The sequence below is a fragment of the Microtus pennsylvanicus genome, chromosome 1 (genome assembly GCF_037038515.1).
Source record: "Microtus pennsylvanicus isolate mMicPen1 chromosome 1, mMicPen1.hap1, whole genome shotgun sequence".
NCBI classification, from domain to species: domain Eukaryota; kingdom Metazoa; phylum Chordata; class Mammalia; order Rodentia; family Cricetidae; genus Microtus; species Microtus pennsylvanicus.
In genome coordinates this window covers 98,034,049-98,061,223 of record NC_134579.1, presented here as the reverse complement: position 1 = coordinate 98,061,223, position 27,175 = coordinate 98,034,049, and the positions used below count along the sequence as shown (strand labels likewise).

The 27,175-nt window shown below is 44.5% G+C and overlaps 2 protein-coding genes across 2 annotated transcripts in view; both read left to right on the top strand.

The window, feature by feature from the left end:
• Positions 1-27,175, top strand: part of LOC142851204 (paired immunoglobulin-like type 2 receptor beta) — an 82,253-nt gene that overhangs the window by 32,950 nt on the left and 22,128 nt on the right. The gene's annotated exons all lie outside the window — the stretch shown is intronic.
• LOC142851125 (paired immunoglobulin-like type 2 receptor alpha) overlaps positions 450-27,175 on the top strand; it is a 28,449-nt gene continuing 1,723 nt past the window's right edge. The window contains exons 1-5 of the mRNA XM_075975037.1: positions 450-588; positions 830-948; positions 1,245-1,652; positions 19,705-19,872; positions 24,866-24,896. Coding sequence (XP_075831152.1) covers positions 536-588; positions 830-948; positions 1,245-1,652; positions 19,705-19,872; positions 24,866-24,896 — 779 coding nt within the window. The 5' untranslated portion in view covers positions 450-535. The remainder of the gene's footprint in view (positions 589-829; positions 949-1,244; positions 1,653-19,704; positions 19,873-24,865; positions 24,897-27,175) is intronic.

Here is a 27,175-nt window from a genome sequence, read left to right as displayed (position 1 = left end):
GATCTAATCTACATGGGAAATAGAAAAAGACAAGATCTTCTGAGTAAATTTGGAACATGGGGACCTTGGGGTGATATATATGAGAGACGAAAGGCAGGGAGGGGAGCAGAGAAAAATGTAGAGGATAATAAAAGTTCAATAAAAAAAGGAGTCACTGTCGAGAAGAAGAGGATCACCCAGGAAGCCCAGGGAAGTCACAGACTCAGCAGCAGTGTGTAGCTGGGGCCAGAGTGTCCACTGGGTTTTGGGTTTGCTGGGTCTCTGTGAAGAGTTCCTGAAAGGCAACAGCAGGGCAAAGAGCAGACACCGGGTGGTGGTGAACTCTACTAGGTCTGGGATCTGAATGTGTGTCCCCATCACTTCCTTCCTCATTGTGTCTGAAGTGAGCAGAACCTGACCACTTCTCTACCTGAGGTTACTAGAGAGACACAAACAACCAGAAGGTGAAGGGCAATGAAAAATAGATCGGGGGAGGGGCAGGAGAGGAGGGAATTATGGAGATGAGGAAACAAAGCAGGTACAGACCACATAGGAAATGGGCAAGACTGAGGACAGGAGGCCTAGGTGTAAGAGAGGAGAGCTGGCATGGTGAGGTCAATTCCATATCTTGCTGCCAAAATCAGGGTTGGGCTCAAGGGTATGGCCATTGTCTCACAAGGGTGGATCTTCTGCATCATGGGAAAGAAGAAGCCAGAATGATAAAGGAAGTTGCTGGCCACAAGGAGGTGGAGAGGCAGAGGTCCTGCCCCCACTCAGTCCTCCACATGAGAAGGCCTGGGGGATGTGGATCACTTTACCCTGATTCTCTCCTGACTCCTCAGCGCCCCAGGCTTCCTCCACAGGGCCTCCTCTCCTGCCCGATGGCTCTGCTGGTCTCATTTCATGGAGGAAATCGGGTCATAGCGTGGGTCCTGCTTCTGCTGCGGACAGTAGTGTGCGTGCAAGCTGGTGAGTGGTGGGGACCTTCCTAGCAGCCATTGCCTTAACCATAGGATAGACCAGTGGGGCTAGGAAGAGTGGGCTGTCATGTGGACACGCGACTGCTACAGGATCCAGCCTGACCCCTGTACCCCAAGAGAGAACTCATCCCTCAGAGTGGGTTCAGTCCAACCCTTTGTTGTCTGTCCTGTCCCGTATGGGGCAGTGGGACATAGAGACAGTCGTGCTCCATGTCCTACACTTGCCTGTGGGTGAAGACTCAGGAAACTCTCGTTTGTCCTTTCTATCCCCTTCCATGGTTTCAGATTTTCCCCCATTCTTCCCAGAGAACTCAGCAGGATCCAACAGCGTAAATTGCTATAGGGTGGAGCAACCAGAACGCCTCTCTGGTGTCCAAGGCGGCTCCATCGAGATCCCCTTCTCCTTCTACTTCTCTGTGGATTTGGACCAAATTCCACAGATGAGGATTCTCTGGAGACGGAAGGACTTCCATAGGGAATTGATCTACAACTCTTCCTCGGGTTTTATACACGAGCATTTTAAGGACCGACTCATCCTGAACTGGACACAGCCTCAGACATCCGGAGTCCTCACAATTCTGGACTTGAAGGAGAAGGACCAGACAGAGTACATCTGCCAAGTTTGTCTGAACACAAGTAAAGACATACAGAAGTTTCATTCGCATAAAGGGACCCAACTCACCATCACCCGTGGTAAGCATATCCCAGGTTAGCCCTGTGGCCCTGGCTTTTTTATACAATAGATGTCACTAGAGATTCTATACTTCTGATCTTTCCCACAGATTCTCTCTTGTGTGTTCTGTCCCCTCCCCAGAGCTCTGCCAGCTTCCTCTTTCCTCTTCCCCACAACCATCCACAAGCCTCAGCTGCTCTCCTTGAGCAGCCCCCTCCCTGTGCCCTCAGATCCCATCCCACTCTCGGGCCTCAGCTCTTCCCAGATGCCCAGTCTCCTGCTCCTTTCTCCCTACTGCACCACCGCCCTGCCCACCCCTTCCCTCATTGCTATACATCCATGTGGGTGTGGCCTCTCCAGGATGGAGCAGCCTCCACCTGGTCCTGTGCCAGGGCCTCTGTTAATTCCCGGTTTACACCATATCTCGTGCCTTCCACAGAGGGTGCCTTCTGCTTCCCATGTACACCCCTCCTCCTTGGGTCCCCCTACTTCATCAGTCTCTAAGACACATCCCTCACCTCTCCTCACACCAGTTTTTTTTAATCCCCCTTTGTCATCGCCCTCTTCTCCCTCCTTGCTCAGCATCCCCCATCTTCTCACATAGGTTCCCACGTTCTCACCATGATCAGGTCTTCTGGTCGCTATTCCTCTGTGGCAGCTGTGACTTCAGCTTCCACACCGAGTGCACTCAGGTCCAGCCTAGTCACTGTGTGGGCATTGCCCCGCCCATCCATCACCACTGCTGGGCACTCTTGTGGTCATTATATATGGAGAGACACAGACACAGGCAGAATTCAACCCCTGCCTGAGGTCATGCTGGTGACAGACAGACCCCACAGGACCTTTTATGTCCAAGCATCTCTCAACTGGTAGACATGGCCTCTGCTGGAGTTCACTCTATTGCTTGTCTCTCTACTATCTTGATTTTGTGGAGACTGTTTTGGTCTAGGCTGAAGAGCTATGAAGCCCTGTTGATACTCTTGTCATGGTTACATCACTCGATATGATGGTTTCTACATTGATCCATTCTCCCACAAATTTCAAGATGTCATTATTTTTTTCTGCTGTATGGTACTCCATTGTGTAAATGTACCATATTTTACTTATCCATTCAATGGTCGAGGGTCATTTAGGTTGTTTCCAGGTTCTGGTTATGACAAACAATGCTGCTATGAACATAGCTGAGCACATGTCCTTGTGGTACAATTGAGCATTCTTTGTGTATATACTTAAAAGTGGTATTGCTGCGTCTTGAGGAAGGTTGTTTCCTAATTTTCTGAGAAATTCCCATATTGATATCCAAAGGGTCTGTAACAGTTTGCACTCCTACCAACAATGCAGGAGTGTTCCCTTTACCCCACATCTTCTCCAGCATAAGTTGTCATCAGTGCTTTTGATCTTGGCCATTCTAAAGGTGTAAGATGGAATCTCAGAGTTGTTTTGATTTGCATTTCTCTGATGGCTAAGGATGTTGAGCATTTCCTTAAGTGTCTTTCAGCCATTTTAGATTCGTCTGTTGAGAGTTCTCTGTTTAGGTCTGTACCCCATTTTTTCTTGTATTATTTGTTCTTTTAATAATCAATTTCTTGATTTCTGTGTATATTTTGGACATCAACTCTCTGTCTGACATAGGGTTGGTGAAGATCTTTTCCCATCCTGTAGGCTGTTGTTTTGTCTTGTTGACCGTGTCCTTTGCTTTACAGAAGCTTTTCAGTTTCAGGAGGTCCCATTTATTGTTTCTCTCAGTATCTGTGCTGCTGGGGTTATATTTAGGTAGTGGTTTCCTGTGCCAGTGCGTTCAAGTGTACATCCCACTTTCTCTTCTATGAGGTTCAGTGTGGTTGGTTTTATGTTGAGGTCTTTGATCTATTTGTTTGAGTTTTGTGCATGGCGATAGATATGAATCTATTTTCATTCTTCTACATGTTGATATTCAGCTATGCCAGCACCATTTGTTAAATATGCTTTCTTTTATTCATTTGATATTTTTTGCTTCTTTGTCAAAAATCAGGTGTTTGAAGCAGTGTGGATTAATATCTGGGTCTTCAATTGGGTTCCATTGGTCCTTATGCCTGTTTTTAATGATAATAACCATGCTGTTTTCAGTACTGTAGCTCTGAAGTAGAGTTTGAAGCCAGGGATTGTGATGCATCCAGAAGTTCATTATAGTACAGGATTGTTTTGTCTGTTCTGGGTTTTTTGCTTTTCCATATGAAATTGAATATTGTTCTTTCGAGGTCTGTGAAGAATTTTGCTGGGCATTGTATTGAATCTGTAGATTGCTTTTGGTAAGATTGTCATTTTTACTATGTTAATTCTGCCTACCTACAAGCATGGGGGATCTTTCCATTTTCTGGTGTCTTCTTCAATTTCTTTCTTCAAAGATTTAAAGTTTTTGTCATACACATCTTCACTTAAATGGTCAGAGTTACTCCAAGATATTTTATGCTATTTGTGGCTGTTGTGAAGGGTGATATTCTTTCTCAGTCCATTTATCATCTGTGTAAAGGAGGGCTACTGATTTTTTGGAGGTGTGTTAATCTTGTATCCTGCTACATTACTGAAGGTGTTTATGAGTTGTAGAAGTTCCTTGGTAGAATTTTTGGGGTTGCTTATGTAAACTATCATATCATCTGCAAATAACGAAAGTTTGACTTCTTCCTTTCCAATTTGAATCCCCTTGATCTTTTTTTTTGTTATCTTATTGTTATTGCCAAAACATCAAGAATTATTTTAAAGAGATACAGAAAGAGTGGGCAGCCTTATCTTGTTCCTGACTCCAGGGGGATTGCTTTGAGTTTCTCTCCATTTAGTTTGAAGTTGACTTGCTGTATATTGCCTTTATTATGTTTAGGTATGTTTCCTGTATCCCTGATCTCTGCAAGACCTTTGTGATGAAGGGATGTTGTATTTTGTTGAAGGCTTTTTTAGCATCTAATGAGATGATCATATGTTTTTTCTTTCAGTTTATTTATATGATAGATTACATTGACAGATTTTTGTGTGTTGAAACATCCCTACTTCTCTGGGATGAAGCCAACTTGATCATGGTAGATGATGGTTCTGAGGTGTTCTTTTATTTTGTTTGCTATTGTTTTATTGAGTATTTTTGCATCAATATTCCTGAGTGAAATTGGTCTGTTATTCTCTTTCTTAGTAATATCTTTATGTGGTTTAGGTATCAGGGTAATCGTAGCCTCATAAGAAGAGTTTGGCAATATTCCTACTGTTTCTATTGTGCATAACAATTTGTGGAATATTGGTATTAGTTCTTCTTTGAAAATCTTGTAGAATTTTGTGCTGAAACCATCCTACCCTGGGAGTTTTTGGTTGGGAGACTTTTGATGACTGCTTCTATTTCTTTAGCAGTTATAGGTCTTTTTAATTTGCTTATCTGGTCTTGATTTAATTTTGGTAAGTGATATTTATCCAGAAAGTTGTCCATTTCCTTTAAGTTTTCTAATTTTGTGGAGTACAGGTTTTCAAAATATAACCTTAAGATTCTCTGGATTTCCTCAATGTTTGTTGTTATGTTCCCCTTTTCATTTCTGATTTTGTTAATTTGGGTATTCTCTCTCTGCCTTTTGGTTAGTTTGAATAAAGGTTTGTCTATTTTGTTGATTTTTTTTCAAAGAACCAACCCTTTGTCTCATTGAGTCTTTGTATTGTTTTCTTTGTTTCTGTTTTGCTGATTTCAGCTCTCAATTTGATGATTTCCTGAAATGTAGTCCTACTGGGTGAGTTTCTTCTTTTTGTTCTAGAGTTTTCAAATGTCCTGTTAACTCACTAGTGTGAGATTTTTTTCAGCTTCTTTTTGTAGACACTTAGTGCTATGAACTTTCCTCTTAACACTGCTTTCATTGTGTCCCATAAATTTGGGTATATTGTGTGGTCATTTTCATTGAATTTTAGGAAGTCTTTAATTTCTTCCTTTATTTCTTCCTTGACCCATTGATGATGCAGGTGAGCATTGTTTAATTTCCAAGTGTTTGTGGGCTTTAATGGAATTAGTGTTGTTGTTGAATTCTAATTTTAAGCCATGGTGATCCAGTAAGATACATGGGGTTATTCCAATTTTTTGTATCTGTTGAGGTTTGTATTATTACCTAGTATGTGGTCAGTTTTTGAGAAGGTTCCATGAGGTGCTGAGGAGAAGGTATATTCTTTTATGTTTGGATGGAATATTCTATAGATGTCTGTTAAGTCCATTTGAGTCATAACATCTGTTAGTTCCTTTATTTCTCTATTAACTTTCTGTCTGACAGACCTATCCATTGGTGAGAGTGGGATGTTAAAGTCTCTCACTATTAGTGTGTAGGGTTTAATGTGTGATTTAAGTTTAGAAGTGTTTCTGCCGGGCGGTGGTGGCACACGCCTTTAATCCCAGCACTTGGGAGGCAGAGGCAGGTAGATTTCTGTGAGCTTGAGGCCAGCCTGGTCTACGAGAGCTAGTTCCAGGACAGGTTCCAAAGCCACAGAGAAACCCTGACTCAAATAAAACAACAAAAAAAAGTGTTTATTTTACATATGAGGGTGCCCTTGTATTTGGGACATAGATGCTCAATATTGAGATTTCCTCTTGATAGATTCTTGCTGTGACTATCTTGAAATGTCCTTCTTTGTCTCTTTTGATTGATTAGTTTGGAGTCTATTTTGTTAGATATTAAGATAGCTACAGTAGCTTGTTTCTTAGGTCCATTTGATTGGAAAAAATTTTTGCCGACTGTTTACTCTGAGGCAATGTCTGTCTTTGAGATTGAGGTGCGTTTCTTGTATGCAGCAGAAGGATGGGTTCTGTTTTTGTATCCATTCTCTTAGCCTGTGTCTTTTTATAGGTGAATTGAGTCCATTTATATTAAGGGATAGTAATAACCAGTGATTGCTAGTTCCTATTATCTTTGTTTTTATTATTGGTAATGTTATTGTGTGTGTTTTTCCCTTCTTTGGGATTTGCTGCTGTGAGATTATCTATTGTCTGTGTTTTTGTGGATGTAGCCAACTTCCTTGGGTTGGAGTTTTCCTTCTAGTACTTTGTGTAGTGCTGTGTTTGTGGCTAGGTATTGGTTAAATCTGGCTCTGTCATGGAATATCTTGTTTTGTCTGTCTATGGTTATTTAAAGTTTTGCTGGATATAGTAGTCTGAACTGGCATCTGTGGTCTCTTAATGTCTGCATAATGCTTGAGCAGGACCTTCTGGCTTTCTTTTTGTTTGTTTGTTTCCATTGAGAAGTCAGGTGTAATTCTGATAGGTCTGCCTTTATATGTTACTTTGCCTATTTCCATTGCATGCAGCTCTTAATATTCTTTCTTTATTCTGTGTGTTTAGTGTTTTGAATATTATGTGGTAAAGGGACTTTTTTTTTGATCCAGTCTATTTGGTGTTCTGTAAGCTTCTTATATCTTCATGTGCATATCTTTCTTTAGGTTAGGAAAGTTTGCTTCTATGATTTTGTTGAATAAATTTTCTGTGACTTTGAACTGGAGTTCCTCTATCCCTATTATTCTTATTCTTTTCATGGTGTCCCATATTTCTTAGATATTTTGTTTTAAGCTTTTGTTAGATTTAATATTTTCTTTGACTGGTGAGTCTATTTTCTTTATTGTGTCTTCAGCAATTGAGATTCTCTTCCATCTCTTATATTCTTCTGTTTAAGCTTGCATTTGTGGTTCCTGATGGTTTTCTCATAATTTGTTTCTATAATTCCCTCAGCTTGTGTTTTCTTTATTGTCTCTATTTTGTCTTTCAAGTCTTTAATCATTTTTTTTCACCTGTTTGATTGATTTTTGTTTTCTTTAAGGGATTTGCTGATTTCTTCCCATTTTTTGTTAGTCTTTTCCTCCATTTCTTTGAGAGAATTTTTTATTTCCTCTTTAAGGGCCTCAAACATTCTCTTAAAGTTATTTTTAGGTCATTTTCTTCTGCTTCATCTATATTTGGTTGCTCGAGTCTGTTGTAGGGCCACTAGTTTCTATTGGTGTCGTGTTGCTCTCAGTGGTGTTGAGTGTGTTTTTACCTAGTGCACCCATTTTTACTTCTGATTGGTATAGTTGGGCTGTCTGTGTCTCTGAAGATTAGTCTTCCAGGTGTCAATGGACCCAAGGCCCAGATGGTTGCATGTTGTGTTGCAGTCAGGACCATGGTTCCAGTTACTTCAGAGGTCACTCGGTGTTCCTAGAAGCTGTTCAGTGCTCCTTAGGGTTGCTCTACAGTACCAGGGGTCATTTGTGCCTGCTTCAATGGAGATTGCTTGCTTGGGGTGTTTGAGCTGAGGTTGCTGTCTTGGGTCTGCTCCTGTGCAGTTAGCTGGTTTAAGCTTGTTCTGGTTGTGGTGGCTGGCTCAGGCCTGCTACCTCAGAGGTTGCTGATTCACTACCAGTCCTATAGAGTCTCTGGCTCAGGCCTGCTCCCTCAGCAGTGGCTCCCTTGTACTTGCTTCTGTGGTAGTCCTGCCTCATCGCTGGTTTAGGCCTGCTCTGGCAAAGGTCATGTGGTTGTCTCTGGCCTGAGCCTGCTACCACGAAGGTCCCTGGCTTGGGCCCAGTCCCACAGAGTTCTCTGGCTCAGGCTTGCTCCCTCAGTGGTGGCTCCCTTATACCTGCTCCTGCTCCATTTATTTTTCTTTACACACAATAGGGTCATTCAATTTCCTTTCACAACTTTGTTTTTTTGGAATGCATACCGGGGCCTGAGATTAATTCTGTAAGCTGCATGACCAAGGAAATCAGGCCTAACCCTGGGTGTAGAGACAATAATTGTTTTCTTTGATCATCAGCCTGTTTTCCCCAGGCAGAATTCATGAGACTTCCTTGTCCTTATTTTTTATCCTCTGTAAATCTCACATCTAACAAAGGGGAAAGTGACTTCTAACCTATTTTTTGCCTTTTTTTGTATCTCTTACTAAATTGGCAAAATCACCTAAACTGTTTCCTTAATCATCTTTAATCATCTTTACTGTCTTAACCACCTATATCTTTTAGGCTGACTCAAAAAGTCCATAGATCTAACTAAGCATCATTGTTCTTATAAGAATCATCTTCATTTTGATCTGCAAGTACAGTGTCCAGGGAGGAGTAGGATTTTCCCATGAAGCAATCACACTATACTAGATATAGGGGATCCTTTCACATAATAATCACACCATGCCAAATGCAGCAGCAAGCAGGAGGGAGGACAGCAGAAACAAGGGGCATTCTGGAGACAGTCCACTGCCCCCACCCAGGCTTTAGCTTTGCTATTCAGTAAATTGAACTTCATGAGCTCCACTGCTGACTAGTTTCTCTGATACGGCCACCAATGTGTGGCCCATACCAGGCATTTCATTTGGGTACAGGTGTCAGAACTGAGGTTCTCATTCTTGCACTCTTATCCACTGAGATAAAAGATACAGCTTGAGATGAACACAGGCATTCAATGTGTCTGCTTCCCGAGCAGTGCAACAGACCAAACCTCTCTCACTACCTTGCCTTCCCCACCATGATGGACTGAATTTCTCTGAACTGTGAGCAAAATTGTACCCTCCCCTCTTTGTTAGAAAGTTGGTTAGTGAAAAGAACTGTCAATTCAGAAAAGAGGTACCAGGAGTGAGGACATTCACTGTGATTCTTTCACACGTCTGAAATGTTAGACATGCTATTTACTAGGCTTTGGTCTTCTTCTGTTCCTATCTTTATTTTGCTATACCCACATTTGTCCATTTTGGAATAAAATATTTACTTTGTGCTATTTATGTTTTTAAAATCATTCTGTGAGCATGAGTATGCAGGTACCATGGCATTCATATGGAATTCAGAAGACAGTTTTGAGTGTCTGTTCTCACCTCTCAGCTTGTTTGAGGCAGAGTCTCATGTTGTTTGTCCCTGTGTATTCCAGGCGTCAAGGGAGCCCTTGTCTCTGCCTTTCAGCTTGCCTTCAGAATGCTGGGACTATGGATACATGCTACCATATTCCAGTTTACTGGGTTCTGTGGATCCTAACTCATGTCCCTCTAGCCAATAAATTGTTTCTTGGTTTTATACCTGTTTACAAGTTTACAGGGAAAAAATGTCTTGGATTTCTAAAGAGAATAAACTATTTAGATATTGGAGGCTCTTACATGAGAAACTAAATGAACTTTGTATTATGGGGTGGGTGGGGGAGTTTGCCAGAAATGATGATTATAAACGTGTAATCATAGCACCAAAGTAAAGGCAAAAGGGTTGTAGTTCAAGGCCAGCCTGGGATACATAGTGCAAGACTGTGTCTCAACAAAAATGAAATTAAAGGGGCTGGGACATATCTCAGTGGCAGAAAATTTTCCTGGAATGGGTCAGGTCCTGGTACCACTCACCTCACCCCCACCCCTGACACACACACAACCATACACAGGCCTTTCTGAATATTAAATGATTTAAAAATAATTATTCAATATTGAGCTAAAAGAATAGAGTTAGAGCCCTAAAAAGCATTGTTTACTATTACTTATAAATCCACGAAAAGCTTCCATATCTGCTTCTCAAGCTGGCCTTAGCTAAGGGCCCAACCTGGCCAGTCTGAAATATTGCTGAGATTCCTATCATGCCTTAGCCAACATGGGCAGAGCTGAGCTAAGAAGGACAGTGAAGACCCAGTGGTATCTAAGCCACCCACAGATGTTCAGGAGAAATGAAGATCATTTCTAACTTTTAAATTAACATAGAGAGTATGCTAAAGAGGTGGCTCAGTGGTTAAGAGCATTTGTTGCTCTTATAGAGGGCCTGAGCTTGGCTCTCAGCATGTTTAGTTCTCAACATCCATTTCAAGTACTCACAACCACCTATAACTCCAAGGCATCCAATGCCCTCTTCTGGCCTCTGAGTACACCTGCACACATGCAAAACACAGACACACAAATACTTAAAATTAAATCTTGGGATTGAAAAGATGGCTCAGTGGTTAAGAGCACTGGCTGCTCTTCAGAGCTCCTGGGTTTGAGTCCCAGCACCCACATGGCAATTAACAACTGTCTGTAACTTCAGGTCTATGGGACCCAGTCCCCTTTTCTGGCCTCTTTGAGCACTTCTCAATCTGGCTGGTACATACATGCAGGAAAAACAACTATATGCATAAAATGAAAATGGAAAAGATATACAAGGGGTGGGGAGATAGGTTAGTTTGTAATGCCTAGTATGTATGCAGGCAGACCTGAGTTCAATCCCTAGGAACCATGTATATGAAAAAAAAAGCTGGACACATGCATACAAAACCAATGTTGGAGAAGAGATAGGAGAATCTCTGAGGGCTGGAGCCAGTCTAAAAGAATTGATGAGTTCCAGGTACAATGAGACCCTGACTCAAAAGATAATGTGAGCAGTGAAGAAGATGCCTGATATCAACATTTGGCTTCCACATGCATGTAGGTACACACAGAAACACACACACACACACACACACACAATTTATGTGTACGAGAGAGAAAGGGGGAGGTAGGAGAGGGAGGAAGAGAGAGAGAGAGAGAGAGAGAGAGAGAGAGAGAGAGAGAGAGAGAGAGAGAGAGAGAGAGAGAAAGTGAAAGTGAAAGTGCATGCATGCACAAACTACAAAGCTGTTCTTCTGGTGCTTTCAGTGGCACTCAAATGCCACAGATCATCTCTAACAAGACTAGCATTTCTAAGGGAAGAAAAGCAAGCCAAACACACAAGGTGTCACCACTGAGTGGCTGAGGCGCTACAGGGTTTCAGTTCCCAGAGCGTCTCCCAGACTGCCATTCACAATGGAAATCAGTTCTGACCTGTCCCGTAAAGAGTATGCTATCTGTCCTTGGAAATCATTTTCTGATGCTACCTAAAATGGAGACTTTATCTGTGGTGGGGGGAGGTTAAACTTCTCTACTGAAGCACTAAATGTAGAAGGTCATCTATGCCATTTGGATTAATGCTGAAATCCTTTTTGTAGTTAAAGAGGTTGTTAGAACTATATGTTTCTTTGTTCTAAATCTTTTTTTTAACACCAAAAGGTATGTTATACCTCTAACTACCAACTATTTAAATACATGGTGGTTTGAATGAGAATGCCCCACTGTATAGGATATGAACACTTGGTCCTGGTTGATGGCACTGTTTGGGAGGGGGAAGTGCTTTTCACTGGAAGCAGACTTTGAACATTCAAAGCCTGTCACTTCTAGTCACTCTCTGCTTAACTCTAGTAGCCATTCCTCCCTGCCATGATGGACTCTTTATCCCTCTGAAACAATAAGCAAAATAATCTCTTCCTTCTATAAGCTGCTCTTGCTTATGGTACTTTATCACATAAAATTAACTGATCCAGATACACTTGTCAATTTAAATGTGCATTATAACATACAAAATGAAGAAATATCGATATAACTTACAAATATTTATAATTTTATTATGAAATTATAATTACATCATTTACAAGTAGCTATTTTTGAAACAATGTGTTTAAAAAACCATATAGCCCAGGCCAACCTCAAACTTGTGGTCTGCCAACTCAGCCTTCCCAGTCCTAGAATTACAAGTATGTGCCACCACACCTGGCTTATAAGGGAAAAAAATGACAAAAAGATCCCCAAACTTTTGGACTGATGCCTCTCTAGGGATGGCCTAGTTATCATGGTAACACAACGACCCTCTCTAAATTCCATAGTGTAAAAAGAACCACCTCTTATACTCAAGGATTCTATAGTTGGGGCTTTGGAAAACGTGAGTACAGAACTGATGGCTCATCTCAGCTTCCCAGTGTCTGGGCCTTCTCTGGGAAAATTTACAAGCTGGGGCTGGGATCATCTAATTCCTGTCTAGACCACATTTGGCAGCAAGTTCTGGCTGGATGTTGCTGGATGCTGGCTGAAACCTCTGAAAGGTTGTTGGCGGGAGTAGCTGCACACAGTCTGTCCATGTGGCTGCTTAGGCTTTTTCACAGTGGGGTACCTGACTCCAGAACTGCCCAGTTTAAGAAACTGTAAGCAAAATTGGGCAGTTTCCTTAAAATCTAAGCCCATAAACTGGTTTGGCATCATTTCTACCATATTTATTAGCTGAGCACTCAGAGCCTATCCTGCCTAGTTTTATGTCAACTTGATACAAGCTAGAATCATCTGAAAGGAGGAAACCTCAGTTGAGAGAAAATGCCTCCATAAGATCCAACTAAAGAGCATTTTCTTAATTAGTGACTGGTGAGGGGAGGGGCCCCATAGGTAGTACTATGCCTGGGTTGGTGGTCCTGGGTTCTAAAGCAGACCAAGCAACCCATGATGAGCAAGCCAGTAAGCAACACCCTTCTGTGGCCTCTATATCAACTCCTGTCTCTAGGTTCTGGCCCTATTTGAGTTCCTTTCCTGACTTCATTCAATGAACTACAATTAGTAGTAAGTCTAAGTAAAATAAACCCTTTCCTCTCCTCTATTGCTTTACAGCAATAAGAAACCCTGAGAGAGAGCCCATATTCAAAGGAAAGATGACCCAGTCTCCCAACGCTGCATCAATAAATTAGGATCTAAGGGGTGAAAGGTCTAACCCATCTGCAGATTCTGAGACCAGGGATCAACCTATCACATTGCTATCTTGCTGTCCACATTTACAAATTCTCCAAGTTTCTCTTTTCATTTCTGAAGTATCTTTAACTTGGCTGGTATATAAATACCTCAGGGATCTTTCCCCTCCTTTATTCTTCTACCTCATATTTTTTGTATATTTTCACCTCAGTGTTCCAACTGTTTACAGATTCCTTGGATCCCTGAATCTGATGCATGAAGCTGCCTTCTAAAGAGACTCACACTCCAACTTCTTCTTTTACCTGGAAGGAAAGAGGAAGTGGGGCAAGACCAGAAAGGTCTTGCAAGAAATGGTTTGAGCTGGGTGGCCTGATCACTTGGAAGACTTCTTTCCACACAACCACTGTCTGGATGGTGGTGCTCAGAAGGGACCCATAATAAGGGGCGAGAAAAGAACTTGAATCATATCTCCACAGAAAGGCTGAAGAGCTCCTTAAGTCACATGAAAAAGTAGTGACATCAGAAAGTCACCCCAGTTGTCTTCATGTTTGTGACTTCCTATCTGGTAACAGTACAGAGGTCCAATGCTGCTGCAGGAGGCAGAGAAAGAATTTAAAGGGGCAGTTTCCAGAAGTCAGGTCTCCTGAGGCAATTTTGTGGCAGTTGGGTGAGAGATACAGTAGAGAACTAACCAGAGATACATGTTAGAGAACAGTGCAAGAGGACTTGTAGGACCTGGCTAGGGAAAGAGAGTCACTTTTCTCCAGTTCTTAGGTTTGGTAATTTCTATATCTTTGTTTTCTCAGCTATCTTGAATATGAAAACTACATCTTTGGGATAAGGGTAAGAAACTACCTGAAAAGAGCCACTGGGTGACAGCCACCAGTCCATGCACTCTGGGCTAGGTGGATGGAACACATTTCAAGAGAGAGGTCTCTACCTTACTTGCCTATCAGTGCCATCTTCTCTCACTTTGGCCTACACTATCACATTTAGTGTAACTGCTCAGAGACAGCTAAACTCTCTTCAGCCATCTGTCCCACTTATTTCACTGACTGATCCATCCATCCTTGAGGACCCATACACAAAATATCTGAGGGTATGTATGGAGGCACTTAAATAGGGGGCCACAGTGTCCGGAAGCCAAAAAAACTAATATCCATCAGCATTACAATCTCAAGTCATACCTGGAAACAGCTAATTTGAACATGTTTATTGAGAGCTTGTATCTACGCCTGGCAGAGTCTCAGGGAAGAAGTACCCCATAGAAAACCAAATGTTTAAAAAAAAAACTCCAGTGCTGAGGTGAAGTCCCTTATCCAACTCTAACCCTGCAAACAGGCAGAAAGAAGCATAGCACTCTGGTGCATTAAGATGACAGGACTCATGGCTTCTCTATACAGGCACCAATTCAGAAAGAAATGGAGGTTTGAAATACAAGGCCATTTCTCTTTCTTTTAAAGTACTTGGCTGGGGCCCAAAGGAATGCTTCATTTTACTCCTTCCTTCTTGCTCACTCATGACCTTAAAGTGGGAAGTGGAGAAGGGGAGGGGGCCAAAGTTCCATCAGAAATCCTGAAATGAAAAGGAGAATGGAAAACATGGAGTCATGAGAAGAGACCAAATATTAAACAGAAGGCTGCTGTTCTAGTTCCCCACGAGAGTTCCCAAAGACCACATAAAGGAGCCCACAGGTTCTGATCTTTCCATCTAGATGAACAGACAGTTGAGCACCATCATATCCAAGGACACACACACTAGCTCTGGAATGCTCACCTCCACATTCAGCTCTGTAGTATCTAATAGGTCCAGCCCATGCTCACTGGGAGAAGAAGGGCTACGAAGTAGCTAGAACAAACAGAGCCAAAAGTTAGAAAGGTTGTTCTAAATTCTAACCACCAACAGAAACACAGTTCCTTCTGAAGTCTCAAGGGATAAATCATAGAACCGACCCTTCTCTTGGCCTGCTGGTTGAATCCTTCCCATGCATTCAGCTATGAAGCTAGAGAATAGAATTGTCCTAGCATTCTAGCCGTGTTATTTGAACAGAGATATGAAGGTGTTGTTTAGATTTTCCTCTGAGAACAAAGTCTCCATTCTCTCCCCTCCACAGAGAAGACAATACAATAATAGCACACAATATTAGCTTAGTGTGGATTGGCTATCTAAGGGGGGCTCTCCTCCCCTCTACCTCCTGTAAGACCTACTTGATATGTTTGTTGAAATCTTAACTTTTGGGGCCCATAGAAGTAAGAGGTGACCTTTGGAATATGTTTTTGTGAGAGCATGGAGCCCTTAAAACTATGTTAGTGCCTTTACAAGAGGCCAGTGTTTGCTCTTGCTTTCATGAGACAGCCCGCAACTAGCACTGAGACCTTACCAGAACCCATCTGTGCTTACCAGAACTCAAGACTTCTAGCTTTCAGAGCTGAAGGAATAGATGTCTATTCTCTCTCTCTCTCTGTAAAAATGGACTCTTCTCTCATACAATACATCCCAACCACAGTTTCCCCTCCCTTCAGTCTTTCCAGTCCCTACATCTGCCCTCTCCTCTGTTTCATCTTCAGAAAAGAGCAGACCTCCAAGAGATGACAGCCAAACAGGACAAAACAAGATACAACAAGACAAGGCAACTATCATGATAGACTGGACAAAGCAACCCAATAGGAGGAAAAGAGTCCCAAGAGCAGGCAAAAGAGTCAGAGACACACTCACTCCCACTGTTAGGAGTCCCACAAAAACACCAAGCTAACAGCCATAATGTATACTCAGAGGACCTGTTGCAAACCCTGATCTGGTTTTTAGATTCTCTTGTAGAACAGCATGTGTTTCTGGCCTGTCTATCCCGTTCTGTTTCCACTGTGTCTTCATTTTTGTTGTACTTCATGTTTGTGTGTGCACAGGCACGTGGGTGTCTCAGTGGTGGGGTCAGAGGACTTTTTGGGAGTCAGTTCTCGCCTTCCAACTTGCTTTGAGGCAGGGTCTCCCCCTCTTGTGTCTCCTCACCATGGAGTGCAAGATGGCTGCCCAGACAGCCTCCCTGTGATTCTCCCAAGTCGGCCTCCTGTCTCCCCAAAGCAGGGCTGCAGTTGCAGATGCTCACCACATCTGGATTTTTCTGTGGGTTCTAAGGGATCAAACATCATGGCAGGTGCTTTTATCTGTTAAACCTGGTTCTTTATTTTTGTGATCTTTAAAAAACGTGTGTGTGTGTGTGCGTGCATGCACAGTGTGTTTACAGGCATGTGACTGTGTGGATGTTTATGTGGAGGCCAGGCAACAACATTGGAAACCTTTCCCTGAAAACTTTATTCTCTTCTCTCTCTCTCTCTCTCTCTCTCTCTCTCTCTCTCTCTCTCTCTCTGTTCTTTCTCTGGCCTGGAACTCACCAAGTGGGCTACGCCAGCTGGCAGTGAGCCCAGGGATCTGCCCATCTTCCCCCTGAAGTGCTGGGATTACATAGTGATACACACAGGTCACTGAGGATGAGACTCAGGCATTTGTGCTTCAGAGGTGTCCTGGTTGGAGTTTCTACTGCTGTGAAAAACACTGTGATCAAAGGACTTGAGGATGAAAAGGTTATTTTCACTTATACATCCCAATCACAACCCATCATCAAGGGAGGTCAGAGCAGGAATTCCAGGTAGGAACCTGGAAGAGGTTCCTGAAGCAGAAGCCATGGCGGAGGGCTGCTTACTGGTTTGCTTTCTGGCCTTGCTCAGCCTGCTGTGATTACAGCATCCAGGACCACCAGCCCAGACATGGCACCACCCACAGTGACCTGGACCCTCTCACACCAATCAAATCAAGAAAATGTCCTACAGACTTGCCTATGGGCAATCTGATGGAGGCATTTTCTCAGTTGAGGTTCCTCTTCCCGGATAACTACAGCTTTGTCAAATTGACACAATAACTAACCAGAGCACAGGGCAAGTGCTTTCTGGACTGAGCCATCTCCTCAGTTGCTGACCTGCCTTTTCTCCTCTCAGGACTACACTTTCTTAGTGACTCTAACCTTATCCATGACAGTAGCCGATGAGACTCCTTCCTTCTCAGTCATTACTCAACCACCATGCTTCCAATAACTTTGATTTTGGTTTTGTTCTCTTGAGACATTCTGGGAAAGAAGGTAATACACAAATGCATACACACACACACACATACATACAAACACACACATTTGCCAACACTCTCTGCTAAAATCAGGACAGCTAAGAAAATTCTTATTTAAAAAAGGTCTGGAAGCCGGGTAGTGGTGGTGTCCAGGTCAGCCAGGGTACACAGAGAAACTCTGTCTTAAAAAACCAAAAAGAAAAAAATCCTGGAACTAAATAGTAATGATAGCTGCTCTGGCTCCACAAAATGGATGCACTGTAAGCCACTGGACCACATACTGCTAAGTTCAAATGATATATTGTACATTACATACACTTATACCTGAGGCAGGGTCTCACTATGTAGCCCTAGCTAGTCCAGAACTTGCTATGTAGACTATACAGACCTTGAACTCCCAGAGATCTGCCTGTCTCTGCCTCTGGAATGCTGGGATTAGAGGTTGCTCCACCAGTGAGATAAGAACTGATTTTTAAGTGGGGTGGTGCAAACCTGTGATCCCAGTGGAAGGTGGAGGCAAAGAGATCAGGAATCTAAGGTCATTAGTTACACAGCAAGTTCAAGGCCAGTCTGGGCTACATGGACTCCATCTTTAAATAAATGTTAAGAGTGGCTAAGAGCAGTGGCTTTGTGATTGTGAGGACCAAAGTTCAAATCCCATCACCCATGGAGGAAGCTGGGTGTCCCTACATATTCTGCGACACCAAGGAGGTGGAGGCAGGAGGATTGCTGAGTTTGTTGATTTTCCGTCTAGCTGATACTTGAGCTCCCATTTCATAGAGAGATGCTGTTCCTGAGGAATAGATGGAGAATGTTGCAAGAGGACACAGAAGCCTCTTCTGTCCCCACATTCATATTTAGGTGCACATCTCTATCCTTCATGTGTGTGTGCTCATGTGCATGCATGTGAGTAGGTGAGTGTATGTACACTTACACAGACACATACTATATACATACATAAAAATGACAAAAGATTGTTAGTAGCATTTGCCTATTTAAATATTTCATACATTTTACAATGTATTTTCAAATCTACATTGAAAGTGAGCAGCATCTTCTGCAATAGTTCTTACCATGTAGCTGTGATGGACAACCAAGAGCAATCACAATAGTCTGTGTGGGATTGGGGGCTCTGGACCTCACTTACTGATAACGCATAGGGAGGCAAGCCATGCCTGGCACTGAGAATTTGTTCAATTACTCACATGTAAGGAGCATCCTTGTCCACCCTAGCAGGCTACTTCTGTTTTAACAAGGACTATTACTAGAAAATGACTGTTTAGATCTGGGTGACTTAGAGATTCCTCTTTGTAAGGGATGACATGAGCGTCTGAGGACATTCCTACCAGGAAGTAGAGTTGTCATTGCTCACAGGATTCTCAGCATCAGTTCCCTTATCCCTGTGTGACCTTCTAAGAGCTGCTCCCCATCCCACATCTCCAAAGGAGACAGGATACCCACATCCATCTGTTCATCCCCCATCCTAGAAGAACCTACTTGTTACTTGAGTGTAGGGTCTGAGCCTGGGTCCTGGCAGCTCTAACAAGCCAGGTTTGGCCCCCTGTCCTCAACAGGACAATTAGAGAGACGGGTCACAGTGAAAAGCAGAGGAGAGAAGTTTGCTTAGCATGACCATGTAGTAATAAAGAGCAGCGGCGGGGCTGCGTCCCCAACACCCCAGCCGCCTGCTCGGCTAGCTTTTGCCCCAAAATAACAACACACAAACTGTATTCATTTAAACACTGCTTGGCTCATTTCTACCTAGCCTCTTCTAGGCTAACTCTCGCACCTGGACTAGCCCATTTCTTATCATCTGTATAGCACCGGTCTTACCGGGAAGATTCTAGCCTAAGTCCATCCTGGGTCGGAGCTTCATAGCGTGCATCTTCCCTGGAGCAGGGAGCATGGTGTCTATCTGAGGCGTCTGCTCCAGAGAGGAGAGCTGTTGAGTCTGACCTCACTTCCTCTTCCTCCCAGCGTTTTGTTCTGGTTACTCCATCTACCTATGTCCTAACCAATAAAATGAGCCAAGGCAGTTCCTTTATTAGCCAATGACCTTCCTCCATCATGACCAGATTGGGAAGAGAAACAAAGATGTCCAGTGACAACCCCCCAACTCCATATTTGGGATTTTGACAGGTCCTGACATGAGGTTTAGGTTTAAATAGAAGGCAAGACAAGTGAATAGCCAAGCAGTCCCAGTTCTGGTGCGGCCCCGCCCACAGTGAACCATCATCCTCTGTCTCCAGTCTCTCCTGCAAGTTGATCTGAGAAGTTGTCAGTACTCTGTGAACTCTCTGGTAGACTATTTCTTTCACTAGATCGCTCCAGGCTTCAGCCTTTTCCTTCTCCCAGCTTGAGACTCTTTGGGTGTCTCCAGTTCCTTGGAGTCCATTGCTTCAGTATCTGATGGCAGAGTGCTGCAGAGGCATCTCTAGAATCTTCACTCCTACTGGGGAAGTTCATGCTGACTTTTTTTATCTCTTCCTAGTCCCCAGGACCACCGCTCCAAGCCCCACCACTGCAACTTCTGAAGGCCAGATGAGCGGGAATAAGACCCTGGATCTGGGAGCCACAATTGGGTTGGCAGTGGCTGCTGTTGTACTCCTGGCTGGGGTTTTGGGATTGATGGTGTTCCTCAGGTGGAAGAGGAGGAAAGGTAAGTGTCCAGACTGCATGCCCATCACACTTCCTGAGTGTTTCCACAAGACAATCTGCACCAGAGTCATCGAAGGGGATTGTTGACAGCTCAGATCCTGGGGCTCAGGTGATGGCTCAGTCAGTAAAGTGCTTGCCGCGCAAGCTTGAGTATCCATCAACACAATCCTTGTAGTCCCAGTGCTGAGCAGGGGGACAAGATCATCCCCGAGGCTGATGACTAGTCACACTAGCCTAATTGTTGAGCCTCGGGTCCCAGTGAGAGACCCTGTCTTTAAAAACAGCAAGGTGACAGCTTTTGAGGAGCTAAGGGTGGCTTCCTGCCTCCCCAGGGCAGATCCCTGATGGCCTGTTCTTGAGTCCAGAGTCAGGCTCTGAGCTTCTGCTTAGAGTAGCTGGGGGCTTCTGTTGCTGTTGTTTCAGTTTGGTTGACTGCAGCCTGCACTGCTAACCCCACTGGGAATCTGCTTTAAGCCGGTTCCCCAAGTTAGGCCTCTGAGGGTTCAGTTTGTGAACCGCACAGTCCAGTCACATCTCAGTTCTTCTCTGTTGACTCGGCCATTTTGTCATCAAAGGAGAAAGGACCTGCCCAGGAGGAAGCCAGGGTAGAAAATCAGAAGGGACTGGAAGTCGCCTCAGCTCAGCTGTGTTGATTGCTCCACTTCCAAAAGTGACTTGAAACCGGAGGATCCTAAATAGATGAACATCCAGTTTCCCAGTAAATTATCTTAGGGACCAGGTGCACCAATATACACAAGTCCTTACGTTGGCTCATATCTGCTCATGAGCACATGGAGCCAGCCTGGAAGAGCATGCCCACCAACTGTCCTCTGGGGGACAAAGAAACCTGTGAGGAGGTGTTTGGACCGTTCAGTTGCATGGGGCTTTATAGGTGTCCAGCATGATCCCTAAGCAAAATCCAAATCCTTTCATTGCCTGTGACGTGAGCCTGGCTTCTGGCTTTTGTTTCCGGCAACACTGTGTGGGCTGGTCCGATTCTGTGAAATGTCCTTCTACAGCCACTCCTTTGCAGAAAGGGGCTTTGTGTCAAGACACAAGCATCAGGATTGGGTGAGGTCTGGTCTAGTAGCATTGGGTGAGGTCTGGTCCTGGTAGGAGGCCTCAAGCAACCTAAAAAGGGGCTATGACCCTAGAGTAGCTGGAGTAGGCAATACAATGGAGTGGCTACTTGGTACTTTGTGTGTGTGGGAACGGATAGTGCAGGCTGGACCAGTATCTTGTTGATCCCTATCTCTTGGGGATGGGGAGGGTAGGAACTGTGGTGACCAATCATAATATGAACAAAGTTCCTGGGTGGACTATTCCTATTCCTACGCCCTCATATACCCTGCCGCTCCAGATTTTTTCCTGGATTCCAATCTGTTGCTTTCTTTGCTTGGTCTGTGCAGAGTATTCTTATTGGTTACAAAGGTAAGGGGTAGGCCCTGGACGGGGAATGTTACATGGAAATCTAATGTTAGCATCGGCGGGGACACTGCCTGGCTCTTGGCAGAGAGTGATGAGGTTTGTTGTTACAGGGGTGTCCACTATATGTGTATGCCCAGTGGACTCACAGCCCCACTCCTTACAGAAACACTCTGCTGAGTTCCCACACTTCTTAGTCATCAATCTGTCCCACCCCAGGCAAAACGCTTCACCTCTGGAGGCGGTGAGCAGCCTTTCCTTCTAGAGCACCAGAGGTCCCTATGGCTATCTAACCAGTCAGGGCCCGCTACCTCACAATGGTTGAACACTATATTGGGGTACCAAACTCCTAATAAGGAAACCTTAGTAATTTGTTTAACCAGGTTTCCATGGGAACCCACAAGTTGCCAGGTGAGGTTTAGGGGTTGGTGTGGGCTACTGGGAACCCAGCTTGGTGTTAGTAGGACCAGGAACAGAGCAGGTACTAACGAGGCCATCGGGAGATCAGACCTTAAGTTTGAGTCTCAAGGGGTTGTTGGGGTTGGGCTTCACAGTCCAGTTCCGGTATGGCTCAGTGCTGTCTGGAATAGGCTCTGGCGACTCCATCAACTCTGAATAGTACATGTGAATGCTGTACCCAGGTGGCAATCCTATTAACTTTGATGGCAGGAGGGGTGATCAGGATCACGACATAGGGTCTCTTTCAGCAAGGCTCTAGGGTTCTGACATAAACCCAGAGTCCTGGTTGGAACTGGTGATGGAGCTATCTCATACACCCGATGCAACCTCTCCTCTTCCCATTCCCTCCACTTACCCCACCCCCATCCACTCCTCAGAGAGGGTAAGGCACATTGCTTCAGGGAAGGCCCAAGACCCTCCCTACTATATCTAGGCTGAGCAAGGTGTCCATCCAAAGAGAACAGGCTCCCAAAAAGCCAATACAAGCAGTTGGGATAAATCCTGGTGCCACTGCCAGTGGCCCCTCAGTCTGCTCCAGCCATGCAGCTGTCACCCACATTTAGAGGGTCTAGTTTGATCCCATGCTGGTTCCTTTCCTCTCTGGATGCAGGCACTGTAGTCTTATGTACTGGTAACCCCAAGCTCTTCAGGCCTCAGACATAGTTGATTATACTGCGTGAGCCCTCACGCTATTCCAACCACCATTCTCTTAGATGTTAAATGGACGGCTAGCTCTTGTGCTATACGCTAGCCCCACCTTTCCAATGTTAAAGTGGATGGTTAGCAACTTAAGAGACCTGCTTAAGTTGCATGGACAAAAAAGAGAAAAGAAAGGTACCTGTTAATGGTACCTTAAGACTCAGTGGAGGATGGTTGTGGTGGACTTGGGAATCCTGGACAAGCCCCCAAATGTTATGACCAAAGTCTGGATCGCCAAAACATCACCCTGAGATCATATCTGATACAAAAGCAGAGTCTTTATTGCAAGGTAAGTCAGTTCCCCCCATTCATCTGTAGTAACACAGCAGCAGCAACAGGAACAGGAGAGGAACTCCAAGCAGTGAAGACAGGGGGTTCATATAGGAGAAGCTTGGGGAATATTCCAAGTCTCTAGGCTTGTGATTGGCTGCCCCCTAGTGGGGTGAGGGACCTCTGGACTTTCGGGCTTGGGATTGGCTGCCCTCTATGATGTTAAGGGGGCTTTCTAGGCTTGAGGGGAGTTCTCAACTGTCAGTAACTGCCTGAGGGGAATTCCAAGTTCCCAGGGGTTCAGTGACTGGTCCATTTTCCCTGCTCAGGGATTAGTTGGCTTGTATTGGGGTAGAGATGGCTCTGATTCTGCCAAACTGTTTCTTTCTTGGGTTCTTTTTACCTTTTTGACTCTAATTTTGGGTCCAGGGCAAATATCTTTGGTATGGAATCTAGGGGCTTAGTGTGTTCTTTTGGTCCTGGTTTCGGGGTCTAGGGACTTTTCTCCAATTCTAGGTTTGGGGACAAAGTGTCTCTTTCCCTGGCTCTGGTCCCATTTTCAGGGTGTTTCTTTCACTGGGTTGGCACTTGGAGCCAAGCCATTCAGGGTCTGTATGGGCAATACATCATGGATTGTCTGGGGCTTGGGCTTCTCAGAGCCGCTCACAACCCGTTGTAAGTCTAGTTTCAGGCAACCAGGGTGCTCTTCTGGCCTCCTTGGGCATGGGAACACAGAGGGCACACACAATCACACACAGAAACACACACAAATAAAAACAAATCTTTAAAACTAAAACTACAACGTAAAACACTTGGGGAAAAAAGCCTAAACTAAGGAGCCAAATGAATTGTTCTCCAAAACACAGTGGTGGACATTGTTGAAGGAAAGAGGAAGCAGTGAGTTGGAAACATCTCATTCATAAAATGAAAAAATTATTTAATATGTTTATATCAGGGGGTTGGAGAAATGGCTCAGTGGTTAAGAGCATTGGATGCTCTTGCAGAAAACCGGGGTTTGATTCCCAGCACCCACACAATGGCTCACAGGCTCCTGTAACTCCTGTTCCGGGGGATCTGATGCCCTCCTCTGATGGCCACAGGGACAAAACACACATGCGGCAAACAGACACACAGGCAGGCAAACATTCATACAATAAATACATTTTTGGAAAAAAATATTTCTATACTACAAAAATAGTGAACTCAATATAATTCTCATCTAATGACAATGGCAGTTTTGCAAAAACAGTTTATCTTCTCCAATTCAGAAGCCTTCAAAGAGAGAACAAGACAAAATGAGATAAACAACAACAGAGATGAAATGACCGATAATGGAGCACTCCACTGCCTGATCCCAGAGTTTATTGAGTTGCAATAGGAGGCTGGAGGGATGGCTCAGCAGTTAAGAGCACTGAATGCTCTTGCAGAGAACCTGAGTTCCGCTCCCAACACCCACATCAGTCAGTTTACAAAGCTGAACTCCAGCTACAGGCCTACTGGAAGCTCTCTCCTGAATCCACAGGCATCTGCTCCCATCTGCATCTACCCTATAATAGGTGCATAATTTTAAAATTCTCAAAAAAGCTACAGTAACTAAATAAATAATAAATTTGGAAAAAAATGTTCCAGTAGCCCTCAGAGGCTGTTGGTGCCCAAGCCTGGGAGCCACATGGTAGGGTACTGACTCCTGCAACTTGATCTCTGACCTTCACACGGACTGTGGCACAACACCTACCATAAAATAAGTGGCAATGAAAAAGCTATAGTAATTATAACAGCACAGTATGCACCAAGACAAACAGACCAGTAGAGTAAAATACAATCCAGAAGGAGGTGGTTCCTAAGGGCACAAAAAGGAAGCATGAAGAACTCAGAGTAGACAAGCAGGTGCAGGGTCAGGAGGAACTCAAGGTTGGTGAAGGAACAAAGGAGACAGGGGTGGGGCCTGGACCTGGCAGGGATTTGGGGGAGGGGTGCTGTGTGGAACAGCAGCCCAGCAGAGGTAGTCCAGGCTCTTCCCTCACTGTCTGGGGCGGTCTCTTTGCTCCCGTGTCCTCTGAAGGAGCTGAACATAGAGGACAGCTGAGGGGCAGATGGACGATCAGCACGGATGTCACACTGACACTGTTTCTTCCCCACAGGTCAGAGAACTAAAGCCGAAACCCCAGCCAGGTGAGCGCCATCCTGTCCTCTGCAGGAGCAGCCAGTGCTCTTGCCCACTGAGCCATCTCTCCAGCCCCTTCAAATGGCATTAGAAGAGCAATGGAGAACCGCACACAGGGCTCTGCACATCTCCCCACCCCTGACTCATCCTGTCTGCTTCCTCCGTGTCCTCCATGACGCCATGCTCTTCAGGGCCACCAGCTTCACACACTGACAGGGGGTGCAGCAGAGTCTCAGGGAGTCTCCTTCCAGAACAGCCCCCACCCCCAGTCCTCATGGGGTCTTTCTCCTTTTCTCCTTCCATTTCCTAGGCTTCCCTCTCTGTGGCTCTGGCTCCTCTCAGCCTTGAACATCTGCCTGGATTCCACCAGCTCTCCCATCTTTCCCTTTCTTCCTCTGCCTTTCTCTCTGGTCAGTGAGCCCCGCTCCCCAGGAATCCTTTGTTCTAGGTCTTCCACATCTTTTGTCTTTCTCTCTTCACCTCCCAACCTCTCTGCTTTTCTCTCCTGCCTTTTCTTTTCCTTACTGCACATGGTCTGCTCTGAAATTTTTTCTGAGAAAGGGTCTCAGATTGGCCTGGCTGGCCTTGAACTGACTATGAAGCCAAGGGCAACCTTGAACTTCTGATCTTTTGACCTCCACCTCCCAACTATTGGAATCACACCACACCCGGTTTATGAGGGGCTGGGGATGGAACCCAGGACCTTGTCAATTAACACAAGTACTCTGAGAGCAACACTGCATCCCCAGCTCCTCCCTCTTTCCTATCCCTGTGGCTTTGGCTTCTTTGGCCAGATGCCCTTCCTCCAGTCTGATCTCAGGTCCCTTCTTCCACGATCTTAGCCTAAGCACCTACCCAGAAGATCTGAAATTTTTCTGCCTTCTAGTTTTAATCAAGGTAGTGAGAGAGGAGAGCATTGGTTCTTCCTATTTCTAGTCTCTGTTCCTGCCCAGTGTAAGGCGGTTTCCTAGAGTGACTCACCTTCACCTAGCGCTAAGAGACCTCAGCCAGGCCCCCTTACCAATGGCCTCTCATTCCTCTTCCAGAGAAGGCTGAACACCAACATGCCTATCATGAGTCACTGAGGATGGCAGTGACCACTCAAGGGAACCAGCTTCTAGTGTGTGGGCATGTGTGCTCGGGTGTGTGGGTGCATGTGTCTGTGTGTCTGTGTGTGTTCTCAGGTGTCATCCACTTTTTTTTTTTTTTTTTTTTTTTTTTGGTTTTTCGAGACAGGGTTTCTCTGTGGTTTTTTGGAGCCTGTCCTGGAACTAGCTCTTGTAGACCAGGCTGGTCTCGAACTCACAGAGATCCGCCTGCCTCTGCCTCCCGAGTGCTGGGATTAAAGGCGTGCGCCACCACCGCCCGGCTTGTCATCCACTTTTTAATAGCTAATTTTATTACATTTTACTTATTTGTTTGTGTGCATATGTGTATATGTGTTGGTATCAGTTTGATATAACACGCATGTTGAGGACAGAGAGAGAGCTTCTGAGAGCTGCCTTTTTCTTTCCACCTTGTGGATCCCTGAGATGAAATCAGGTTGTCAGTCTTAATGGCATGGTCTTACCCACTAAGTCATTTCTCTTGACCCCACTTGGGTTTTGGATTTTTGTTGTTGTTCTTTGGGTTTTTGGTTTTGTTTTTGGGGGTTAGTTTGTTTGATTGATTGTTTGGTGTTTGAGACAGGATCTCACTCTGGACTGGTACTCACCAATTAGATCTGGTTGATCGGTCAGTGAACATCAGGAGTCCCCCTATCTCCACTTCCTGAGCACTGAGAATACAAGCATATACATACATACATACACACATATACATACATATATATACACACACACATACATACATGTGACCGTGTGTTTAGAAGGCAGATATCAATGGTGTGTTTTCCTCAGTTGCTGTCCATTCCATGTTGGATTCCTGTATGTATGTTGTGTTTGTGTGTGTACTTGTGCATGTATGTGGAGGTCAGAGGTCTATGTTGTGACTCTCCTCAGTTTCTCTCACCTTTACTTAATATTTATTTTGAGACCTTTATAGTAAGGTCTCTCACTAACTGCAGCTCATCAATTTGCCTGGGCTGCCCAGACAACAGCTTCGGTGATCCACCCATCTCCACCCCTCCCTCCAGGCACATTGTACCCAGAATATTTTGTTGTTGGTTTGGTTTGGTTTTTTGAGACAGGGTTTCTCTGTGTAAACATCCCTGGCTGTCCTGGAACTCACAGAGTAGACCAGGCTGGCTTTCAAACTCACAGAGTTCCACATGCCTCTGCTTCCTGAG